At 44.3% G+C, this 21,553-nt stretch overlaps 1 protein-coding gene across 4 annotated transcripts in view; it reads right to left on the bottom strand.

Moving 5' to 3' along the window:
* NMU (neuromedin U) overlaps positions 1-9,110 on the bottom strand; it is a 100,898-nt gene extending 91,788 nt beyond the window's left edge. For 2 of the 4 annotated variants that reach the window (XM_075578535.1, XM_075578563.1), the window contains exon 1: positions 8,669-8,998. In XM_075578535.1, coding sequence (XP_075434650.1) covers positions 8,669-8,834 — 166 coding nt within the window. In that variant the 5' untranslated portion in view covers positions 8,835-8,998. Of the gene's footprint in view, positions 1-8,668 lie in introns of all 4 variants that reach the window. The other 2 variants (XM_075578545.1, XM_075578554.1) reach the window with 2 other exon arrangements.
* Positions 9,111-21,553: the final 12,443 nt, after the last annotated feature.

The following is a 21,553-nucleotide window of genomic DNA, read 5'->3' as shown; positions in this document are numbered from 1 at the left end:
AAAAATGCTTGTTACATTAAAATACATGAAAACATTTTTTTAATGGTTTTTATTTTTTTAATACTATGAGTATTCTCATGGTACAGAACTGATTTATTTAAAAAAAAAAAAACAACCATGTAGGATATTGCTTTAACTGCAGCTTTAATGCTCCAATTAGATTCAGTGGCTTCATCCGAGAGATTAATGGGCAGGTACTGTAACACTGTTCTCGGTTTTAACTCAATTATTAATTCAATTAGCATCACAGGGATTATTAATTTTAGAGGCTGAAATTGTTTTAATTCGTTTTATATAAGTTTTTTTTAATTGTCTCAATTTTAATATTTTTTTTTTTTTTTAAGGTATTTTATGTGCCCATCTGCCAAAGATTTGTAAAAAGTATATTGCAGAAAAAAATGAGATTAAGGAATCACAAGTGTATTGTTTATTATTGTATTTGTAAGACTGGGTGCCAAACAGTGAAGGAGCCAGATAGTGCTGCTGAGGTGAGAACAATGTGATGTTCGCAGCAGCAGCTGCTGTACAGCAAGTCCACATTTCTGGGCATTTTCTAGTCCCGTTATTTTGAACCGGGGTTCCACGGCCGCCGGGGGGGGGGAGAGCTGGGACAACTCTCCCAGCTGTTCCAGGCCCGGCGGCGCGGTGGCACCGCCACAAAGCAGTTACCCGGCAACAGCAGCCACCCAGTCACTGCTATCTTTCCTCTCCTTGCTTCTGCCATCAACTTCCGGCTGACAGGAGGGAGAGGAAGCATCAGCGCGAGAGCCCGGCTCCCTCCTGTCACCGGCTTATATAAGCGCGACGGTGACGGAGCGACCTAAATCTCTGAAGTCAGCAGAATTTGATTTTTAGGCTGCGCTTATACAGTCGTCGCCAGGCGACGCGACCGATGATGTCACCCGTCGCGGTCGCCATAGCAACGAGTTGTATTTGACGTTTAGGCGACGTCGCCGGATGACATCATAAAAGGGGAGGGCAGAGGCACGGAGAAGCTCCCGATTGGCCGCATGGGGAGACCGCCGAAAAAATCAAATATCAGTGACTACCAGATTTCTGATAGCACTGTCGCTCCGTCGCTTTGATGCGACGGCGATGTCGCCTCGCCGTCGTCAGCACTATAAGCGCAGCCTTACAACGACGGTCTCACCATGTGACAGGCTAGAAACCAATCAGATAGCTGCTGATGCAGGGAGAGGGGGGATGTGTGAGTGTGAGTGCAGGGAGAGGGGGGATGTGTGTGTGTGAGTGCAGGGAGAGGGGGGATGTGTGATTGTGAGTGCATGGAGAGGGGGGGGGTGTGATGTGCAGGGAGGGGGGGATGTGTGTGTGTGTGATCAGGCCCGCCAACAGGAGGGGGGTCTGCCGGGGTTCGCGTCCCGGGCCCCATGAGTCAGTGGCAATTCCCGCCCTGGCGCGCATGTGCAGGGAAAGCAGGGTGTCTGACCTGCTGCCTGTGAGCCCGCTCCCCTCCCCCCGTTCCCACCCGCTCCAAAAGTGGGACAGAGGGGAAGCAGCAGCGGAATTAGCCGGCAGTCTCGCCCCCCCCCCCGGCTACCTACCTCCGCCCCCTCCCGAGACAGGGAGCAGCCGCAGGGATATCAGGCGCAGGGACAGAAGGGTCTGACGGGCAAGGAAGCAGCACCCACCCGATCAAGGTCAATCACCCAGTCAGTCACTCACTCACCTACCCACTCACCCACCCAGACAGTTACCCACCCAGTCACCCACCCAGACAGTCAGTCAGTCACCCACCCACCCAGGCAGTCAGTCACCCACCCAGGCAGTCATCTGTCTTTTTCTTAAAATATAAACATAAACAGATTGCATTGTAATGTTTTTGTCTGTATTACAATAAGAAGAAAACAGTAAAGTAAAAGTTGCGCGCTAAAAAATTTTTTTTTCGTGGTAGTTGCGCTATAGGTTCGGAGGGCGGGGGGCCCTACTCCTTTCATTTGTCCTGGGCCCTATAATTTATGTTGGCGACCCTGTGTGTGATTGTGTGTCTGTCAAGTGAAACACACTATATTAACAACTTTAAAATAGTAAATTCTCCCGTAATTTAAAGTAAAAGTAAAGTAAATTCAGCATTCAAACAGAAATTACAACTCCTCTGTTTCAGCCTTCCCCCTTGCTCTGATCTCGGCCTCTCTGTCTTCCCCCCTTGCCTGACATCACTCCCCCTTGTAGCCAGAGACGTCACCAAAACTCAAATTCTAACTTTTGTAACGGCTACGGAGACGGGTGACGTCATCCGTAGCGTAGCCGGCACTATAAGCGCAGCCTAAGTGGCAAACGTTTGATGCTCCTGGTATAAATCTGTAAAAAGGCTGATTGTGTGCCTAACAAAGTGGCCGCCTTCTAACTTTGAGCGGCATTCTGTGAAATGCTACAGCTGATATGTAACATTACATTACTAAGGCTGAGTCCATGGTCAGCGCCTGAGGCGCACTGCCGCTTGTCAGTGAGCCCCTGCAGCCGCAATGAAAGCGGCTTTAGCAGGGGCTCGCGCGTCAGCAGGCGTAGCTCTTAAAATGTTTTTCATTTCAGCGCTCACAGGAGCGCAGGGCCGGTCACGTAAGCGGTTCGTCCAATGAGGGCGAACCAGCTCCGTGACGTCACTGGCCCGCCCCCCAACAGCGCGCGAACTAAGGCCAGGGAAAGCACCCGCTTTCCCTCAGCCTCAGCTTGCCTCCGCACGGCTGCAGTTACCATGGACTCAGCCTAAGTGTAACACATTATTGTTACAGCTTTCAGAGTGATTAGACTGTCAGATGTTAGGTACACAGCAACAGATCTGTTTGTGATACTTTGTTGCAAAACGGCAGAGCTCAAAAAGGTGTGTGAGAGCTTGTTTCAAAAGAGGAAGTGGATATGACGTTCTAAATGGCTGCTATAGCAACCAAAGGATGATTAAAAATGGCATTATGAGTCTAAAAAACTGCATTGTATGATCTAATACTAAAGAACTGATTTATTTAAAAACAGGATTTTTCACGTTTTTCTGCTTTAAGGCTTGAAGTAAAAATACGTCCTTTAAGTTAACATTATGAAGTAGAAATATTAAGCATTTCAGAAACTACAGTATTTCTGTTTGAGAGAGAAATAAAATGGAATCTCACAAAACATGGAAATATAAATCAACAAGAAAAATGAAAATGAATGGAGTTAGGCTGCAATGTTAGTCAATACCAATCTCAAATTCACAAGTTCAAAATGCTGTAGTCTTTGTTAAGGTTTTATGATTCTGCATTGTTAACACAGGCTATGCTGGAAATTAGGAACACTCTATATATAGGATGGTCCAAGAAAAACCACAGAAAAGAAATCCCATAGATTTGCACTCAACTTAAAAATATATCTGAGTAGATGGAAACAAATTTCCAAACCTGCCACTCCTACACTCTGACATAACATCTCATATGCATCTAAGTCACAAGGATCTGCCCATGTGTATATATGATATTACACACGGGTAACCTACTCACCTGCAAAAGAGAGTATTTTGTATCCATTTTTACACTATATATCCAGGTGATTAGCCAAATTAAAGATATCTAATGACTAGCCAGGCCGTATTGACCCTTTGGGCGGTCTACCCAGTCAGTTGACAATCCTACACACATATTCACACTGTACCCCATACCTATGGTACCAACAAACGCATGCAAATATATGGAATGGTATTGACACGCCTCTGTTTTGCAGCAAAGTATTCATGTACATACTCCCTTTTCATAATCAGTACTTCACCAGTTGAGAGGATCGCTAAACCATACAAGTATTCTGACAATTATCTCTGCATACGTTATTCATGTAATAAGTAACAATGGCCATATATCTATTGCCATTTAAGTCTGGGTATCAGACTGCGGGAGCTACACCAATAGGGACCCGTTTTCATTGGTACACGCCCCTAATCCCGCCCCCAGGAGGTGTATAAATACGTACATTACAGGAATGAATGTACACTCCTCCCCCCTTGAAGAAGCGCTAAGAGGCGTGAAACGATCGTCGGGTGTAGGCGACGCGCTAACTAATGACGTCAGCCGGTTGCTGTTCTGGAGTCTGAGACGGAGCGCGAGTGAATGCCAGTGACCCTGCAGCTGACTGGTTGTATAACACGATTGGGTGTATATGCGCACCACACAAACTGTGCACAATTTAGGCAATAATTTGAGTAGATTCTATTGCGAGGAGCACATAACATAGGATCATTATTGCATAGCATGTGGTGACGCTCTATGGGTATTTTGGGCTTATTAAAGCCGGTTTACCTTGTTTGTTAAGACTCAGCACGGGAGGCATATTACAGCCTGCCCGCGCGGACATTCAAACCATCAGCTGTTGGTGATACAAATAGACGCATACAATTTAGCTTTATTATTGTATGATTATAACATCTATTCATATTGGAGAGTGTACCTATTTCAGGCACCCATATGCGCTATCTACCATACCATATTGCACGCTGGCATACTCCGTTGTCACCTTCATTAGAGCACCTTTTAGGTGATTTTATATATAAGTTAAATTTATAAAAATATATGTTTTATGTATTTTCATTAGAAGAGTTAATTAATATTTAAATAAAAGATTTTTTGTTTTGTATTTTAAACCTTCTGGTATCCTATATGGTTTGGAAATTTGTTTCCATCTACTCAGATATATTTTTAAGTTGAGTGCAAATCTATGGGATTTCTTTTCTGTGGTTGTTCTTGGACCATCCTATATATATGCTGGAAATTATCCAGGTTCAAAGTGGGCTAAAACGGACATGCTGAGCATGCTCGTTTCAAAGCCATACCTAAAAATCATCATCTACAGTTTTAAGTGTAAGATGTGACCATACATTGAAACAGGTTTGGGCGACCAGTGCAAAACAAGCAAATACATGTTTGGGATTTCTGACATTGACACACTGTGGAACTCTTAACTCTGAACATTCTAGGCTGACCGTTAACTGAGGAAGTTAAATTATAGGAAACTGATAAACAAACCCCAAAAAAACTTAGAATATATGATTGCCAAGATACGATGGAATGATATAAATAACATAAAGCCATACAGTGTTGGCTCTGTCTTCAATATTTCAAGTTGCATCAATTTTCCTCTGCTTGAACCAGTAAGCGATTTGGACAATGTTTATAGGAGGAGGTAGGAAAGGAGGTAATCAGGACAATACTGTGATAGTCAGCAGTAAGGAACAGATCCCATAGCAGTGCATTCAAAATCCGCTGTGGTATTTATGACATATAAACAGTATAAAACAACAAAAAACATTTGTCCAGCTGGTCTCAGCTGTTTTTGGAGGTTAGTGGCTCCTCCCCCCAGGGTTTAAGCTCGCCCCTCCCCACTTTACAAGTTGGCAGGTCAGTTTCATTTTGCTGGGTTACGACAGATCAACTGTGGCTATTCTTCTAATTATAGAGGTAAATAAGAATTTTAACTCAGGTAGTGTTAGGACATGCTAACGGTCATGTCTTAAAAGTGGCAGCAGGCTTAAGACTCTTTGGCCAAAGGGTTAAACTAAATGACCCTTTTTCAAGAGAATATATAGGTATTTCACGGTGTATTTTTGTCATCTAGGATGTAGCACTGTTTTTTTTTTGTTTTTTTGTTGTATACATTTAGTCACGCCCAGTAGCACTCCTTTTGACACTTATATACATATATATATGTGGTAATTTTGGGGGTCTTTTGGAGCTTGCTGGGTATCTGTGTGTATATAAACAGTATAAATGTTCCAAGGGTCCTCCTCTTGTTAGAAATCAAGGATTTAGATTTCATAAAATCAATCAAAGCATCACTCCGATATAAACTGTGACTGCAAGGGTTAAATGACGACACACTAACAAGTGGATACTCATATGATGGATTAGCCCTGTTGTCACAGATAGCTGGAGGGTGCATTGAACACATTTGGTGCAGTGGGAGAGTAGGTATGAAAATAAAAATCAGTTGTACTGTGGCAGCAAGCCCCCAGTATTCAAGTACCTTGCAAACAGGAGTCCCATCAGCGTGCTCCGGCCAAATAAGACAAGCAGCAGAGAAAGCTAGAACCATGGCAATCCACTGCTTGAAAAAGTGCTCGACTGCTATCTAAGGTTCGTTGTGTGCTAATAAAATAGTTTATCTAAGCAGTCTAGCCCTCTTTAATGCAGTGCACCACTGTGGTTCTATTGTTCTCCAATACTGTGATAGGATCTACGGTATTAACATATACATCTGTAACTGTACCATCTCCCTTCTGTTTGCATCAATTCACTTAACGTTTGCTCTGTTGAGATCTGCAGTCAGATGTATGAGATTTCTTAAACTAGTATGTTACATGAAAACTTCTATTTTATTTGCATGAATTCCATACCCAATCTTTATGTGTTTTATGTATCTGCTGCTAAGGGAAGTGTGCCAAATATAAGGAACAAAGGGAAGAAGTTTCGTACATCCAACACTGGCAGAAATAAAGCAGAGGATTTGGAGCAAATGTGTCCCCTTAATACATTCCTTCCACCCCAATATTCACGTGTCTCCTGATCTCTGCTAAACCAGCTATGGATCTATGACAAGTAATGGCTTGAAAATAAATATTTATTAAAGGCTGTCAATGATTGATTTACCAAAATAAACAGATGAGAAGGTACCTTGAGAAAGGTCTAAATAAAAACTGAAACGTCCATTTATTTTCAACACATTTTTCACCATTTGCACAAGACCACGGAAGTGTTACTCATCGGTTTCTTTGCTGATATTCCTCCAAACATTGTATAAAGACGTGCACCCATGAAAGTGTATCATCTGAATTATGAGTGCTCCCATATTTAACTATACACTAATTACAGTTTTAGACAGTGTTTATATGATGACTTGTGGGAAAGGGTACTTTGCACAATATTACAATTGGATGTGTCAAAGTTTCCATCTCTAGTCAGAGCAGTTTTAGTTTTTCTTTGACCCAATTAAATCCCACATGTTTGGAGGTTAACCTGTGCACCTAAGATCTTCTTATATTTGACCCCAGCCTGAAATGACGCAAGAGAAAATGCTACACTGTGATAGGAATCAAATATTAGTTTCACACAAACAGTACAGTAGCCTCCTTATCTTTATAATTGCTCACACTCACATATCAATCAATTGTGAACTAATGTTTCCTACATCAGTTTTTATTCCTCGATGGATGAAGTCACACTTCATATTATGTTCTTAGTCTCAAATTTGGTTTGTTTATTTTAGTACTAACCTTTGTTTTACAATCTGTAACATGTTTCTTAACATACAGTATTAGTTATTAATAGAGAAAACATAATTCCCCAAACATTGAAGCAGAGTTCTACAGTACTTACAAAAGCTCGATGAAAGATCCGATCTGAACCTGAAACATTGTACTATATTGTTCCAAAAATAAATGGAATCGGATCTAAAAAGCATTTGTAAGTAGAGCTCTACTTGAATTTTTGGGAATTCTGTTTTCACCATTTATATACCTATTGTGTTGGCCACACATACTGTACAGGTTTGTTTCCTCTGTGACATTTACTCTTGTTCCTGTTTTTTCTATTATCTACTGAAATGTAGTTCTCATAAGTACTGTAACCTATTTTTATATGTATCAAGTCAGATCAAGTATTCTTAAAAAGACTACATAATTATCAAATCACGAATAACTAGTAAAGCAAATTATAGTGATGGACACATATGGGCAGTCTTAGATCAACTTTGCAATCCTACAATTTTATTGTGGTCTGCATATTTCCACACCGTGATCCTAATAATGACATTTTAACCATGTGCCAGTTTCCAGTTGCTCTAATACATTGCATTTTAATGACCAGTATTTGGAGGAAACCAAATTAGGAGAACAAACAGGAAAGAGTTTGTGTTGATGGAGAGGTCAGAGGGATGTGCACTGTGTGGAGCTGATGCACAGATACAGAACATCAACCAGATGAGCAAGAAAGTGAATAGTTTCGTGACAGGGCACACAGTACCAGAGGCATTCCATAAAGAAACACTGATAATAGCACATCACACTTACATATAAAATACTTTCAGGCATCTTAGGGGGGGGGGAAACTGATGACCAAAGAAATGGGGAGGCGAGAAAAAGATTGTTAAAGTAAATGGGGAGGCGAGAAAAAAGAAAAAAAAAGAAATTAGGAGAGAGGAAAAGATAGAAATGGTTGGGGGGGGGGGGGGAGAAACGTTGAAGAATAGAAAGAAAAAGAGCAGAGAGGCGTTCAATAAGGAAAGAGTATGGAAGAGTGGAGGGAGACATTTGGAAAGGAGGAAAGACAGAGGGCGAGAATGAAGGGAAGAAGGAAAACGCAAGGCAGGAAGAAACATGCGAGCATGAACACAGCGGGACCAACTCTAGGAAGAGTCAAACAACAACAAAAACTGAAAGAGTGAAAAGAAAGAAAAATATACAGGTAGCAAGAGAGAAAAAGGGAAAGACAGAAACCGAGAGAAAAAGGGGGAGATAATAGGAAGACAGAAAGATGCAGAATGAAAGAAAAAGGGAGAAAGATGCAGAATGGAAGAAAGGTATTCAGAAAGAAAGTTGGAAGAAATAGGGAGAAGGACGCCGGGCTCGTCTTGGTACATATAGTGCATGTAAGTAAATATAAGTTTCTTGACGCTTGTGATTCACAGGTCTCTTACTTACCTTTGCAGGTGTGAGTCCATGATGCCAGGAGGATGAGGAGCAGAAGCAGCGGGTTGCCAGGGTACCAGCAATGTGGCTGCCTCCTGAAGCTGTGCTGGTGGCTGCTCTGGGGTCTCCCTTTGGTGGCATGCAGAGTCTGCTTCTGGCAACCGCTGGCGCTCAGCATCACTTTTGAACGCAGTTATCCCTCAGCGTGCCTGACTGGTAAGCTTTGCAGAGCCCCGGTACCCCTTCTGCAGAAACCTGATTTGGGTGGGTAGTTGTGTATGCTCGCTTGTACCTACCCCTATCTCTGCAGCCAGCACTCCGGCTCTTCTGACTGCGGCTTGGAGTCCTTCGCACTTTTATAGCTGCTGACCACGTGGCAGCAAGGAACCAGGCTGAGGTTCTCAGCGCGCGCATAGCCCAGACCAGCGTCATCACAAGCACCTCCATGCATCACCCTGTCTAGTACCACAGAATGTGCTAACTCATTACTGAGGAACCTAAGCTGCCAGGTTTATTAACAAGCTTATAAACATTTGAAGGGACACGTGCCCTGAGAAAAAAAATAAACAACCAATTAAGTTTTCATATGTTAATATATTTAAATGTACATTAGACAAGAAAAGCCAATAATGTGACAATAGAAAACAATCATAAACCATGCATCCGTACATATAATAAAAAATCAACAAGCAGTGCATAGAACAGATATTGAAAGAAAATAGAGCTACAATATCAAAACATATTACAAGCTGGCACCTAGGCAAAAAGAGACTCCGTGTTTCAGGCAAAAAGGCAGCCCTTTATCAAGACTACTTTTTGCCCAAAACATGGAGTCTCCACTTTTGCCTAGTTGTCAGCCTGGCATATATGTTTTATTAAGCGCATATAGTCTTGATTTTCATTATTAACAAGCCTGCCATGTATTGTATGTTTTCTTTAGTACACCTGGCTTACTGGTAGTCTGCTGCACTCACTCTTTCAAGTCAATACTCTTCCACTAGTCTAAAATGCAATTTTTTTGTTTGTCAGAGCTACAGTAATTGGGTCCTTCATGGAAGTTGACATGTACATATTAGGGGTTAGAACTCCCACACGGAAGTGTTATAACCATTACTACATGTAAACTGCCATTTATTTCAATGATTGTTAACAAGCATTACTGGCCCCTGGACTTTATTTAATATAGCCCCTAGGGATAGATTTGTGAAAGTCATCTGTGTGTAATTGCATGAAAAAGCCATTCATATGACAGGCTTTTTATACTTCATGCTTATAGAACCTCCCCATTAGTATTTTACCAGAGAAAGTATTTTTAGAGAGACAAAATTATTGATGGTGAAATCACAAAAAACTACTAAAGGAGTAATTAGGGGGATTTATTGGGGCAATTCTCATTATACGTGTTAATACCAGAATGTTAGTGTTGTTGATAGACCTACAATGCTGGGTAGCAGTAACCAGCATTCATCAATTGATTTGTTTTTTGGTCATCTATTAAAAGCAGCAATTCTGGCTGCTTGCTGTTTTATTTTACTCATTTTTTTTACATCATGAGAACCAGGGTTTTTTCTGGTGCTGAAGTACATTATTTTAAGCTTCAGGGACCCACTCCTATCCCACCCCTAGTGTAGTTACCATTGTCTGTGCTCCCTCCAGGGAAATAAAAATGGACGGCCATTTAAATGCCCTTGGAGAACTTTGGTAACTATACCAGTAAAAAAAAAAACAATGTATTATTTCGAAGAGATTGGTGTTTTAATGGGTTGTTGGCTCAAAGAGTCCAAAGTTTTGAAGGCCATCGATGCATGTGAAACACCTTAAATCTAGACACATGTACTGTATCAAACTGAGAACTTATCTAGAGGTGTGATGTGCAGAAACTATGTATTTAACAATACCTATGCTTAGAAAGTAGAAAGGAGAGAGTCTTCCTAAAATACATCCATTATTCTTCAAAAAGGTAATGGGAATATTAGTTTTAAAAAAGGTATTGGTTCTTTGAGGTTGTCTACTAACACAGTTCGACAACTGGAATAAAGAAATTACATTTTTAAATTATATTGTGTATTCGGTTCAGTCTTCACAGTAATGTACATGCAATATTATAATGTAATTTATTTCCCAATGCATGTCATTATGCAACCATCCAAAAATTAGGAAATGTAAATTACGCTTTATTAAGAGTGAGAAATTGAAGACATGAGACAACTATTAAATGAATGAGACATTCGTAAAATATGTGAGAGAGACATTCTGCTTCTCTTGTCATGTGTGAACAAAGAAATCATGTGTGTCAATACATGGTAAATATTAAATATTCGTTTTCGTTCTAAAAGGAAACTCTCAATATTCAGTGACAACATGGTGACAAGCAAAAAAATCTTAAACAGACCTGTCAGTTCTCAATGATTTTCTGTGAGTCTCCTTGATCTAAAGTCTGTCACTGATTATTGGCATCAATGGAGTCTCACTGATATAACACCATAATTATGTATTAAAAGCACATTCTGGGGGGGACAAAAATGTGCATATTAAAGTTCCAAAACCATAATTACCCTAACATTCTACAAGTTCTACAGTGAATTGCATTGATATACTCTAACTCCCACAATTCCTTCTTTCTAGAGAACGTGTAGCTTCCTGAAATTTTGTTTCTGTTTAGTGTTTTGGCCCACTTCTCTGGTTAATCAAAGTTAAACCAAACAGATAATTATTCTACAAATGAAAAATCTGTTGGTGTCTCTTTTATAAAAAAAAACTGTGATTTTGTGTAAGTGCATACTATTACAGATTCTGGCCTGTCACTCTCACAAAACACCTGAAGAATGTTTATTGTTTTGGTATGCATTCCATATGTTGTCATATTTTTTTCATAGTTAATGCTATATTGTTCAGTTGTACCACTTAAGGTCAAAGGGTTAAGCAGAGCATTTCAGAAAAAAGATATGGTTTAAAAAAGTTACATGATATTTTGCTGACGAATAGAACTTTGTATTAAACTCATGATCATTTATGTCAACATTTCGTTTTATTTTGACTATTGCATGATGTCACAATGAGACAATGGGATCGTGTATATTGCAATATATTCATTTATAATGTATTTTGTAATGTTTAAATAGGTACTTCTGCAAGATCCCTCAGGTTCTCCAGCAGCTCTGCTCTGATAGGGACTTTTAAAGACTCTGTGAGTAGTACGACTCAGCGGACGCTGTTTGACCAAATCGACTTACCTCTTCTCTGCCTCCACAGTCTTGCCTTGTCTTGCTGTTCCTTATTCTGTGTACCGACCCGGTTTTCCACGACGATCCGCACCTCTCCAGACCTGACCTCGTCATCCGGACAAAACGACCATTCTACTTTCTCCAAACCTGACTTTTAAAGACTCCCCTCTCAAGCCCCTCATCTCCAGGGTCCAGTCTCATTAGCTGAGGCCATATCTATGTCATGCTGTGCTCACCACAAACAAGGCAGGACCACGGTGCTGAGGTGGGAATATAACGCCACCCACAGCCACGAGGGCGGGTCTGGATTGTAGATTTGGTCGGGCTAGCCGGGTCGGGGTTGGAGAGGTATGGATGGTCGATATACTTGCCGGGATCAGAGTAGGAGAGGTGCGGAACGTTGCAGGTACTATTAGCCATGTTCGGGTTTGGAGAGGGTAGAGCCGTCATTGTCCGTTTGCCGAAGTCAGGTTTGGAGAGAGTAGAATGGTCGTTTGTCTGAATGCCGAGGTCAGGTCTGGAGAGGGGCAGATCATCGTGGAAAGCTGGGTCAGTGCACAGAATAAGGAACAACAAGACAAAGCAAGACTGTGGAGGCAGAGAAGAGGTAAGTACAACGCAACTGGTTCTATGCTCAGCCGATTTGCCAGTGAGGCAGCTAAGTATATGTAGTGGAGAGAGTCCAATGAGGACCCTGCAGCGTGGAGGTGTGTGCAAGGTGAGGGCTGTTGTAGGGTAGGGTGCAGGTGCCGAGAGTACAGCTGAGTGAGGAGGCAGACCTTCCGTGCTGGAGTGCGCGTGCGTCCGTGTGCGCACTGCGCGCGCCCATGATCGGCGCTATTTATAATTGGCGCAGGCGCGCACAGCGCGCATGCCAGTACAGCAGTAGTTGCCCGGCATGGTGGGAGGTGGGAGCGAGCGGCGTGGAGATGCGTGTGGCGGTGGAGGTGAGTGGGAAGCACGCCAATGGCGGCGTGGCTCGCTGACCCTCACAGTCCATCACAAGTCATATCCCGAAAACACCTGGGAGAGGAATCAGGCAGGGGGCTGTGTGGGTTTAAGTTCCATGCACTTACAAGGGGGTTAGACGAAATATGTTTAAAGTATTCTGTTTTATTGTGTTTTTCTCAAAAACTTGAAAGCTAAACCCTTGTTATCACTCAAAAATGTAATCTTCAGAGCAGCAATTCATGTTTCTCATCTGACCCTGTGGGTCCCAATCTATTTTTAGCTCTGCAAACCTTCTTGTTCCTCAGATACAGAACTTACAATTTATACTCCCAGCATTAAATTGTTGTCCATAGGAAAAAACACAATTACCAGGTCACACAGACTCTGGTGGATCAATAGAAATCTGAAATGTTATCGTCATTTTACATCACGGCTTACTATTGCCAAACTCTGGTCATCCTCTTTTCCTTTTTTTTTTTTAAATCATTTTTATTAGTACACCACTGTGAATATCTCAGGAAATGAAGTAAAAAAGCAATTGTTGCCAGCTGTTGCTTTTAAAAAAAAAAGTAATCATCCTTGTCTCTGCAATTACATTTTTGTAGATTCTCTGGAAATTAAGAAAGTTATTCATTGATCAGGCACACTGTTTCCTTAATCATTGAATGTTACAAATGTCATAGGTGTATTACATATCATGTGGAATGATAAAGGGCCACACTATACTACATCCACAAAAGAGAATCCTGATTAACTATTACTTCATAAACGACTCTACTGTAGGTCTGTCGGCTCTTACAGACGGTACTACGTTGGTAAGACTAAGTGTAAGTGAGCGTATAAATAAACACCATTCATTTATACAAAATGTGTTGGCGAATAAAGCATCCATGAAACCAGTGGCTAAACATTTCCTGAATATATATTTATATATATTGTGACAGAAACCAGGGGATGGTAATAAATTCCGTATATAGGGCTCCCAGGATACTAGACAGTTTCTATCCTGTTTGGCCTGGGAGTGCAGCCTTATAATACATACACTCCATCCCACAGTTTGGCAAGCGCTGGAACTGAGGGATGAGAGATCCAGACCAGAGTTTGTCTGCTGCCTGATTTCTGTCACCTGTCATGCTAATTAGGAATCAGGTATGAAAGACTGATTTCCTGTTTGCTCTGGTCTCCCCACAAGAGCCAGGAGGCTGGAAGGCTGCTGAACTACAGAGGGGAGAAGCCTCTTCCCCAAACAGGTTCAATCTTTCTGTTCATTTGTGTAAGACTGCAAAAGTACCGTGTTTTGATGTTGGAAGTGGAAAAGCCACTTCCAACCCTGAGTCAGGGATATCTAAGTTAAGTTATCGCTCAGGTGAGCAGCTTTTGTTTTGATCTGTTTTCTGTTGTATGCACTGTGGCAGTCTCAGTGCCTGGGACTGAATAAACCAGGCATAGCCTGTTTAAAGGAACAGTACGTGACGCCTCATCATTTAACCTACCCTAAAAGACCGTGTTCTAAACAGTCCCGGACAAACGACGGAGCCCCGGAGTAAGCCGTTTGTCACATATGGTGGAGAATGCGGGCAGAGCACTAGGGGGTCTGCGGGTTGAAGAACTTTGGAAAAAAAAAAAAAAAAAAAAGTTTTTTCATCCTCTGCAAACAAGATGGAAGACGTGGTGGGTGCGCTGGTACGCAATGTCGCTGCCCAGAAAGACGCGAATGAAACCCAGCAACAGCTGTTAATAGCCCAGCAAGAAACTAATGCAAACCAGCAGCAGACGAATGCAGCCCATCAACAGCTGCTAATAGCCCAGCAAGAGATTAATGCCAACCAGCAACAGGCGAATGCAAACCAGCAACAGACGAATGAAGCCCTGCAAAACGCGAATGCAAACCAGCAAGAGACAAACCGCTTGCTGAGAGAGGAGCAACAGCGGTTCGCTCAGGGCTTACAGCAGGAACTCGAGATCCTGAGGGGGACTATCAGTAACCTTCCACTGGCAGCGGCAGCCCCAGTACCGAAAATGACCAGGGCAAGCCACTACCTTCAGAAGATGGGACCCTCGGATGATGTGGAAGCCTATCTTCTCACGTTTGAACGCACGGCACAGAGAGAGGGATGGCCAGAAGCTGAGTGGGCTGGTCTAATCGCACCCTTCCTAAGCGACGAACCCCAGAAGGCTTACTTTGATCTAGAGCCAGCCGAAGCTAACGTCTATGCAAAATTGAAGTTCGAGATCCTCGCCCGCCTCGGCGTAACCACGGCTGTTCGCGCCCAAAGGTTTCACGCATGGTCCTTCACGATGGATAAAGCCACCCGAAGCCAGATGTATGACCTCATCCACCTCGCCCGGAAGTGGCTACAACCCGAGATCAACTCAGCCAGCCACATCGTGGAACGGTTGGTCATGGACCAGTTCTTGAGGAAACTTCCCTCTGCCTTACGCCGTTGGGTCAGTCGGAGTGACCCCCACAATGCGGATGAGCTTGTGGCCCTCGTAGAAAGGTACAATGCAGCAGAAGAGCACCCGCAACCCACAGTCGTGGAGCAACCCCACTACCCGAGGTTCCAGGACTCTTCCAGAGACGGTAAAAGGGTACCGGGGTTAAGGGGCGCTGAAGAGCGGCGACCACCTTCACGCAGCACCAGCAACAGTGGTTCGCACACTAAGGGCAATAGCCAACATGGGGAGCCGGGAAAAGGCTCTAAGTGGGACACAGACTATGTACCTAAATGTGTAAATTGTCATGAGAGGGGCCACACAGCAAAAATCTGCCCACTAAATGATGAGCCCATGCAATGCAACAGCGTGGAACCTTATTCGCTGTTGTCCCAATGTATGGGCCCTAGCCCAGAGGACCCCTTGAATAACCATCTGTGGGCATTTGTAAAGGTTAATGGTAAGAGGGTTCGGGCACTTCTTGACTCTGGGAGCATGGTCACACTAGTGTCCGAATACCTCTTGCCCATTAAGAAGAAACAGGGAAACAGTTCACAAAGAGTGGCAATTTGTTGTATACATGGGGATAATCATGAATATTCCACTGTTGATGTTTTTTTTGAAACAGAGTTTGGTTCTTTAGATTTCAAGGTGGGTATTATACCCAAACTGGCACATGATGTGTTAATAGGGACCGACTTTCCCCATTTTCTAAAAATGTGGTCCCCCGCTCAGAATAGCGCCCAGAGTTCAATAGCGGACCATAATGAAGTATTAGAAGAAACAAATCCTTTCCCTTTTTCAGAAATGGAGGTTGACGAGGGCCCAAATAAGAAGGGGGAAAAGGAGGAGTGCTGTAAAATTCCCTTCCCCATCACTACTTTGGTAGGGAATACCCCAAATCAAGATGTTGAGCAGACACTTACCACCCCAGAACCGGATAAGACCCTCGCTGACATAGAGGTCAGTCCTGGGAGTTTTAAGAAGGCCCAGTGGGAGGACCCCACATTAGCGGTAGCAAGGGGAAATATACGGGACCAGAATAGTACTCCTGGCCAACCAGATAGGTCACTTGCTTACCCCTACTTCGAGGTAGAGAACGACCTAGTATATCGGGTTGATAAAAGGAAATCAGTTACAACTAAACAATTGTTGGTACCACGGACATTCCGTAACGTAGTATTACACCTCGCACATAGTCATCCATTGGGGGGACACCTAGGGGTGGAAAAGACAAAAGAAAAGGTTCTTCGAAGCTTCTATTGGCCTGGGGTTCTGGCAGAAATTACGAATTATTGTTCCTCATGCCCAGAATGTCAGATCACCGCCCCGTTCAAGGCGTACCGCAGCCCATTGGTACCCCTTCCCATAATAGAGGTACCATTTGACCGGATTGCTATGGATCTAGTAGGACCCCTAATAAAGTCTGCTAGGGGACATCAGCATATATTGGTAATATTAGATTATGCCACCCGATATCCGGAGGCAGTTCCCCTACGTAGCACCTCAGCTAAAAACATAGCAAAAGAGTTAGTAGTTCTGTTTTCCCGGGTCGGGATTCCTAAAGAGATTCTATCTGACCAGGGAACACCATTTATGTCCCAAGTAACGAAAGAGCTATGTAAACTCCTAAAAATCAAGCATCTCAGAACCTCAGTCTATCATCCACAAACAGATGGTTTAGTGGAAAGGTTCAATAAAACCTTAAAGAGCATGTTACGGCGGGCGGTTGATAAAGATGGGAAAAACTGGGATTGTTTGTTACCGTACCTGTTATTTGCCATTAGGGAAGTTCCCCAATCATCCACTGGCTTCTCCCCGTTTGAACTATTGTATGGCCGACACCCAAGGGGCTTACTGGATATAGCCAAAGAGACTTGGGAACACGAGGTTACCCCTTACAGAAGTGTAATAGAGCATGTTGCCCAGATGCAGGACCGCATTGCTGCAGTCCTACCCATAGTGAGGGAACACATGGAGAAAGCTCAAGAAGCACAGAGGAATACATATAATAAGGGTGCTAGGGTCAGAATTTTTTCTCCAGGTGATAGGGTACTAGTTCTGGTTCCCACCGTGGAGAGTAAATTCCTTGCTAAATGGCATGGGCCATATGAGGTCTTGGAAAGAGTAGGAGAAGTAAATTATAAGGTAAGACAGCCAGGTAGGAGGAAACCTGAGCAAATTTACCATATAAACCTACTCAAGCCCTGGAAAGATAGAGAAGTCTTGTTAACCCTAGTACCCCCAGGTCCGTCAGAGAATCAAGAAACTGACCCAGAGGTTAGCATAGCTGAAACCCTGTCTGTTCATCAGAAACGAGAGGTTCAGATTTTAGTGAAAAGAAACAAAGAAATCTTCTCTATACGGCCAGGTAGAACTAGCGTAATTGAACATGACCTAGTCTCTGAACCGGGGGTCCGAGTTAACCTTAAACCGTACCGAATCCCAGAGGCCAAAAGAAAGGCTATAAGTTTAGAGGTTAAAAAAATGCTAAAACTAGGTGTAATTGAGGAATCCCAAAGTGGGTGGAACAGCCCTATAGTGTTAGTCCCAAAGCCAGATGGTACAACAAGGTTTTGTAATGACTACCGGAAACTAAACGCGGTGTCAAAATTTGATACTTATCCTATGCCCAGGGTAGATGAACTTGTAGAGAGACTGGGCAAAGCCCGATATCTCACAACCCTAGACCTAACAAAAGGGTACTGGCAGGTTCCCCTCACAGAAAGGGCAAAAGAAAAGACAGCCTTCTCAACCCCAGACGGCCTCTTTCAGTATAAGGTGTTGCCTTTTGGCTTACATGGAGCTCCCGCCACATTCCAAAGAATGATGGATAAAATTTTAAAACCACATGCTCGGTATGCTGCCGCCTACCTGGATGATGTGGTAATCCATAGTGAAGATTGGCAATCCCACCTTCCAAAGGTCCAAGCTGTGCTTGACGCAGTCCGGTCTGCTGGACTAACTGCTAACCCCGCTAAATGCACTATTGGTCTGGAGGAGGCCAAGTATCTGGGATATTCTATTGGCAGAGGTTTACTCAAACCCCAAACACTCAAAGTGGAGGCGATACAAAATTGGCCAAGGCCAGTTACAAAAAAACAAGTAAGGACCTTTTTGGGGTTAATTGGGTACTATAGAAGGTTTATTCCCAATTTTGCAACTAAGGCAACCCCACTAACTGACCTCACAAAAGCAAGAGGACCGCTAATGGTAAAGTGGTCCCCCGAAACCGAACAGGCCTTTAGAAGCCTGAAAGAAGCTCTCTGTGCCCAACCAGTGTTGGTCACACCTGACTTCTCCAAAGAGTTCGTAGTCCAAACCGACGCATCTGAGGTAGGGCTGGGGGCGGTACTCTCCCAGGAGTCTCAAGGTGAGGAGCACCCCATCCTTTATTTAAGTAGGAAACTAAATCCCCAGGAGAAAAATTACTCCATAGTAGAGAAAGAGTGTCTCGCAATAAAGTGGGCTGTAGAGACGCTCAAATACTACCTGTTGGGGAGAAAATTCCGGTTGGTCACAGATCATGCACCCCTTACCTGGATGTGTCAAAACAGGGAAAAGAATGCTAGAGTGACCAGGTGGTTCCTAAGCCTACAACCCTTTAAATTTTCTGTGGAACACAGGTCAGGGCACAAACATGGCAATGCTGACGGGTTGTCAAGGATGCACTCCCTAATATCCATGGTCGCTCATCCCTCGAGGTCTGAGCTGGGGGGGAGGATATGTGACAGAAACCAGGGGATGGTAATAAATTCCGTATATAGGGCTCCCAGGATACTAGACAGTTTCTATCCTGTTTGGCCTGGGAGTGCAGCCTTATAATACATACACTCCATCCCACAGTTTGGCAAGCGCTGGAACTGAGGGATGAGAGATCCAGACCAGAGTTTGTCTGCTGCCTGATTTCTGTCACCTGTCATGCTAATTAGGAATCAGGTATGAAAGACTGATTTCCTGTTTGCTCTGGTCTCCCCACAAGAGCCAGGAGGCTGGAAGGCTGCTGAACTACAGAGGGGAGAAGCCTCTTCCCCAAACAGGTTCAATCTTTCTGTTCATTTGTGTAAGACTGCAAAAGTACCGTGTTTTGATGTTGGAAGTGGAAAAGCCACTTCCAACCCTGAGTCAGGGATATCTAAGTTAAGTTATCGCTCAGGTGAGCAGCTTTTGTTTTGATCTGTTTTCTGTTGTATGCACTGTGGCAGTCTCAGTGCCTGGGACTGAATAAACCAGGCATAGCCTGTTTAAAGGAACAGTACGTGACGCCTCATCATTTAACCTACCCTAAAAGACCGTGTTCTAAACAGTCCCGGACAAACGACGGAGCCCCGGAGTAAGCCGTTTGTCACAATATATATATATATATATATATATATATATATATATACAGTGTTCGACAAACCCAGGCGCCCGCAGGCCCCAGGCGAGTGGATTTGACCTTGTGGCGACCTCCTCATGGCCGCCCAAGCAGCGCGCGCGGTTTCTTTTTTAATTTTCCCTGCTCGCGCTGAATTTTTTTTTTTAATCGAGCAGCCTGATTGGCTGACAGGACTTGGCGGGCTGCCAAGATTTTTTTTCCCTTCCAGGCTCAGGCCATGCAGGCGCATCCTCTTCCTGCTGCTTGAAGAGGTTAGTACTCCATTGCTTCCCCCCCTCCCGGTCCCCGCTTTCCCTCCCTGTCCCTGTGTCTGCCCGCGGGGTGGGTGATGGTAGCGGGGGTGTTCCCCCCTCCCCCCCCACAGTCCTCACTTCCTTTCCCCCCCAGTCCCAGATTCCACCCTGGTCCCCGTGGCTGCCCGCGCGGGGCGGGAGATGGGCGTGGGGGGGGGGGGGGGTAGCATGGTGCTGGTCGCGGCCTTTCCTCTCTTCCTTTCTACCCCCCCCCCACTCCCCTCGAGTCCCAGGGGTTCCGCTGGCCGGCCGCACTCACTGCTGTCCCTGGCTCTCCCCCCTCCGCTCCCCTCCTCCCTCCTAGGAGCACGCATGCAGTCCTCGCTTCCTCCTGCCTGTGAGCTGAGACGGGGGGGGGGAGTCATCTGTGGTGTCGGCTTCTTCTGTGGTGTCGGCTTCTTCTGTAAATTTTCTTGTGAGCTACGGGAGGTGTGTGGGGGGGGAGCTGCTGCTTCTTCTGCTCAACGTTGTGTGTGTGAGTGTGTCAGACAGTGTGTGTGTGTGTGTTAGACATTGTGTGTGTGTGTGTCAGACAGTGTGTGTGTCAGACAGTGTGTGTGTGTGTGTCAGACAGTGTGTGTGTGTGTGTGTGTGTGTGTGTCAGACAGTGTGTGAGTGTGTGTGTGTGTGTGTCAGACAGTGTGTGAGTGTGTGTGTCAGACAGTGTGTGAGTGTGTGTGTCAGACAGTGTGTGAGTGTGTGTGTGTGTGTGTGTGTGTGACAGACAGTGTGTGTGTGTGTGTGTGTGTGTGTGTCAGACAGTGTGTGTCAGACAGTGTGTGTGTCAGACAGACAGTGTGTGTGTGTCAGACAGTGTGCGTGTGTGTGACAGACAGTCTGTGTGTGTGTGTGTGTTTGTGTGTGTGTGTGTGTGTGACAGACAGTGTGTGTATGTGTGTGACAGACAGTGTGTGTGTGTGTGTGTGTGTGTGTGTGTGTGTGTGTGTGTGTGTGTGTGTGTGTCAGACTGTGTGTGTGTGTGTGTGTGTGTGTGTGTCAGACAGTGTGTGTGTGTGTGTGTGTGTGTGTGTGTGTCAGACAGTGTGTGTGTGTGTGTGTGTCAGACAGTGTGTGTGTGTGTTTGTGTGTGTGTGTGTGTGTGACAGACTGTGTGTGTGTGTGTGTGTGTGTGTGTGTGTGTGTGTGTGTGTGTGTCAGACAGTGTGTGTGTCAGACAGACAGTGTGTGTGTGTGTGTGTGTGTGTGTGTGTGTGTCAGACAGTGTGTGTGTGTGTGTGTGTATGTGTGTGACAGACAGTGTGTGTGTGTGTGTGTGTGTGTGTGTGTGTGTGTGTGTGTGTGTGTGTGTGTGTGTGTGTGTGTGTGTGTGTGTGTGTGACAGACTGTGTGTGAGTGTGTGTTTGTGTCAGACAGTGTGTGTGTGACAGACTGTGTGTGTGTGTGTGTGTGTGTGTGTGTGTGTGTGTGTGTGTGTGTGTGTGTGTGTGTGTGTGTGTGTGTGTGTGTGTGTGTGTGTGTGTGTGTGACAGACAGTGTGTGTGTTTGTGTCAGACAGTGTGTGTGAAAGACAGTGTGTGTGTGTGTGTGTGTGTGTGTGACAGACTGTGTGTGTGTGTGTGTGTGTGTGTGTGTGTGTGTGTGTGTGTGTGTGTGT

The sequence above is a fragment of the Ascaphus truei genome, chromosome 1 (assembly GCF_040206685.1).
Source record: "Ascaphus truei isolate aAscTru1 chromosome 1, aAscTru1.hap1, whole genome shotgun sequence".
In the NCBI taxonomy this organism is placed as follows: domain Eukaryota; kingdom Metazoa; phylum Chordata; class Amphibia; order Anura; family Ascaphidae; genus Ascaphus; species Ascaphus truei.
The sequence above is the reverse complement of the archived record's forward strand: the minus strand, read 5'-3'. Positions and strand labels throughout refer to the sequence as shown.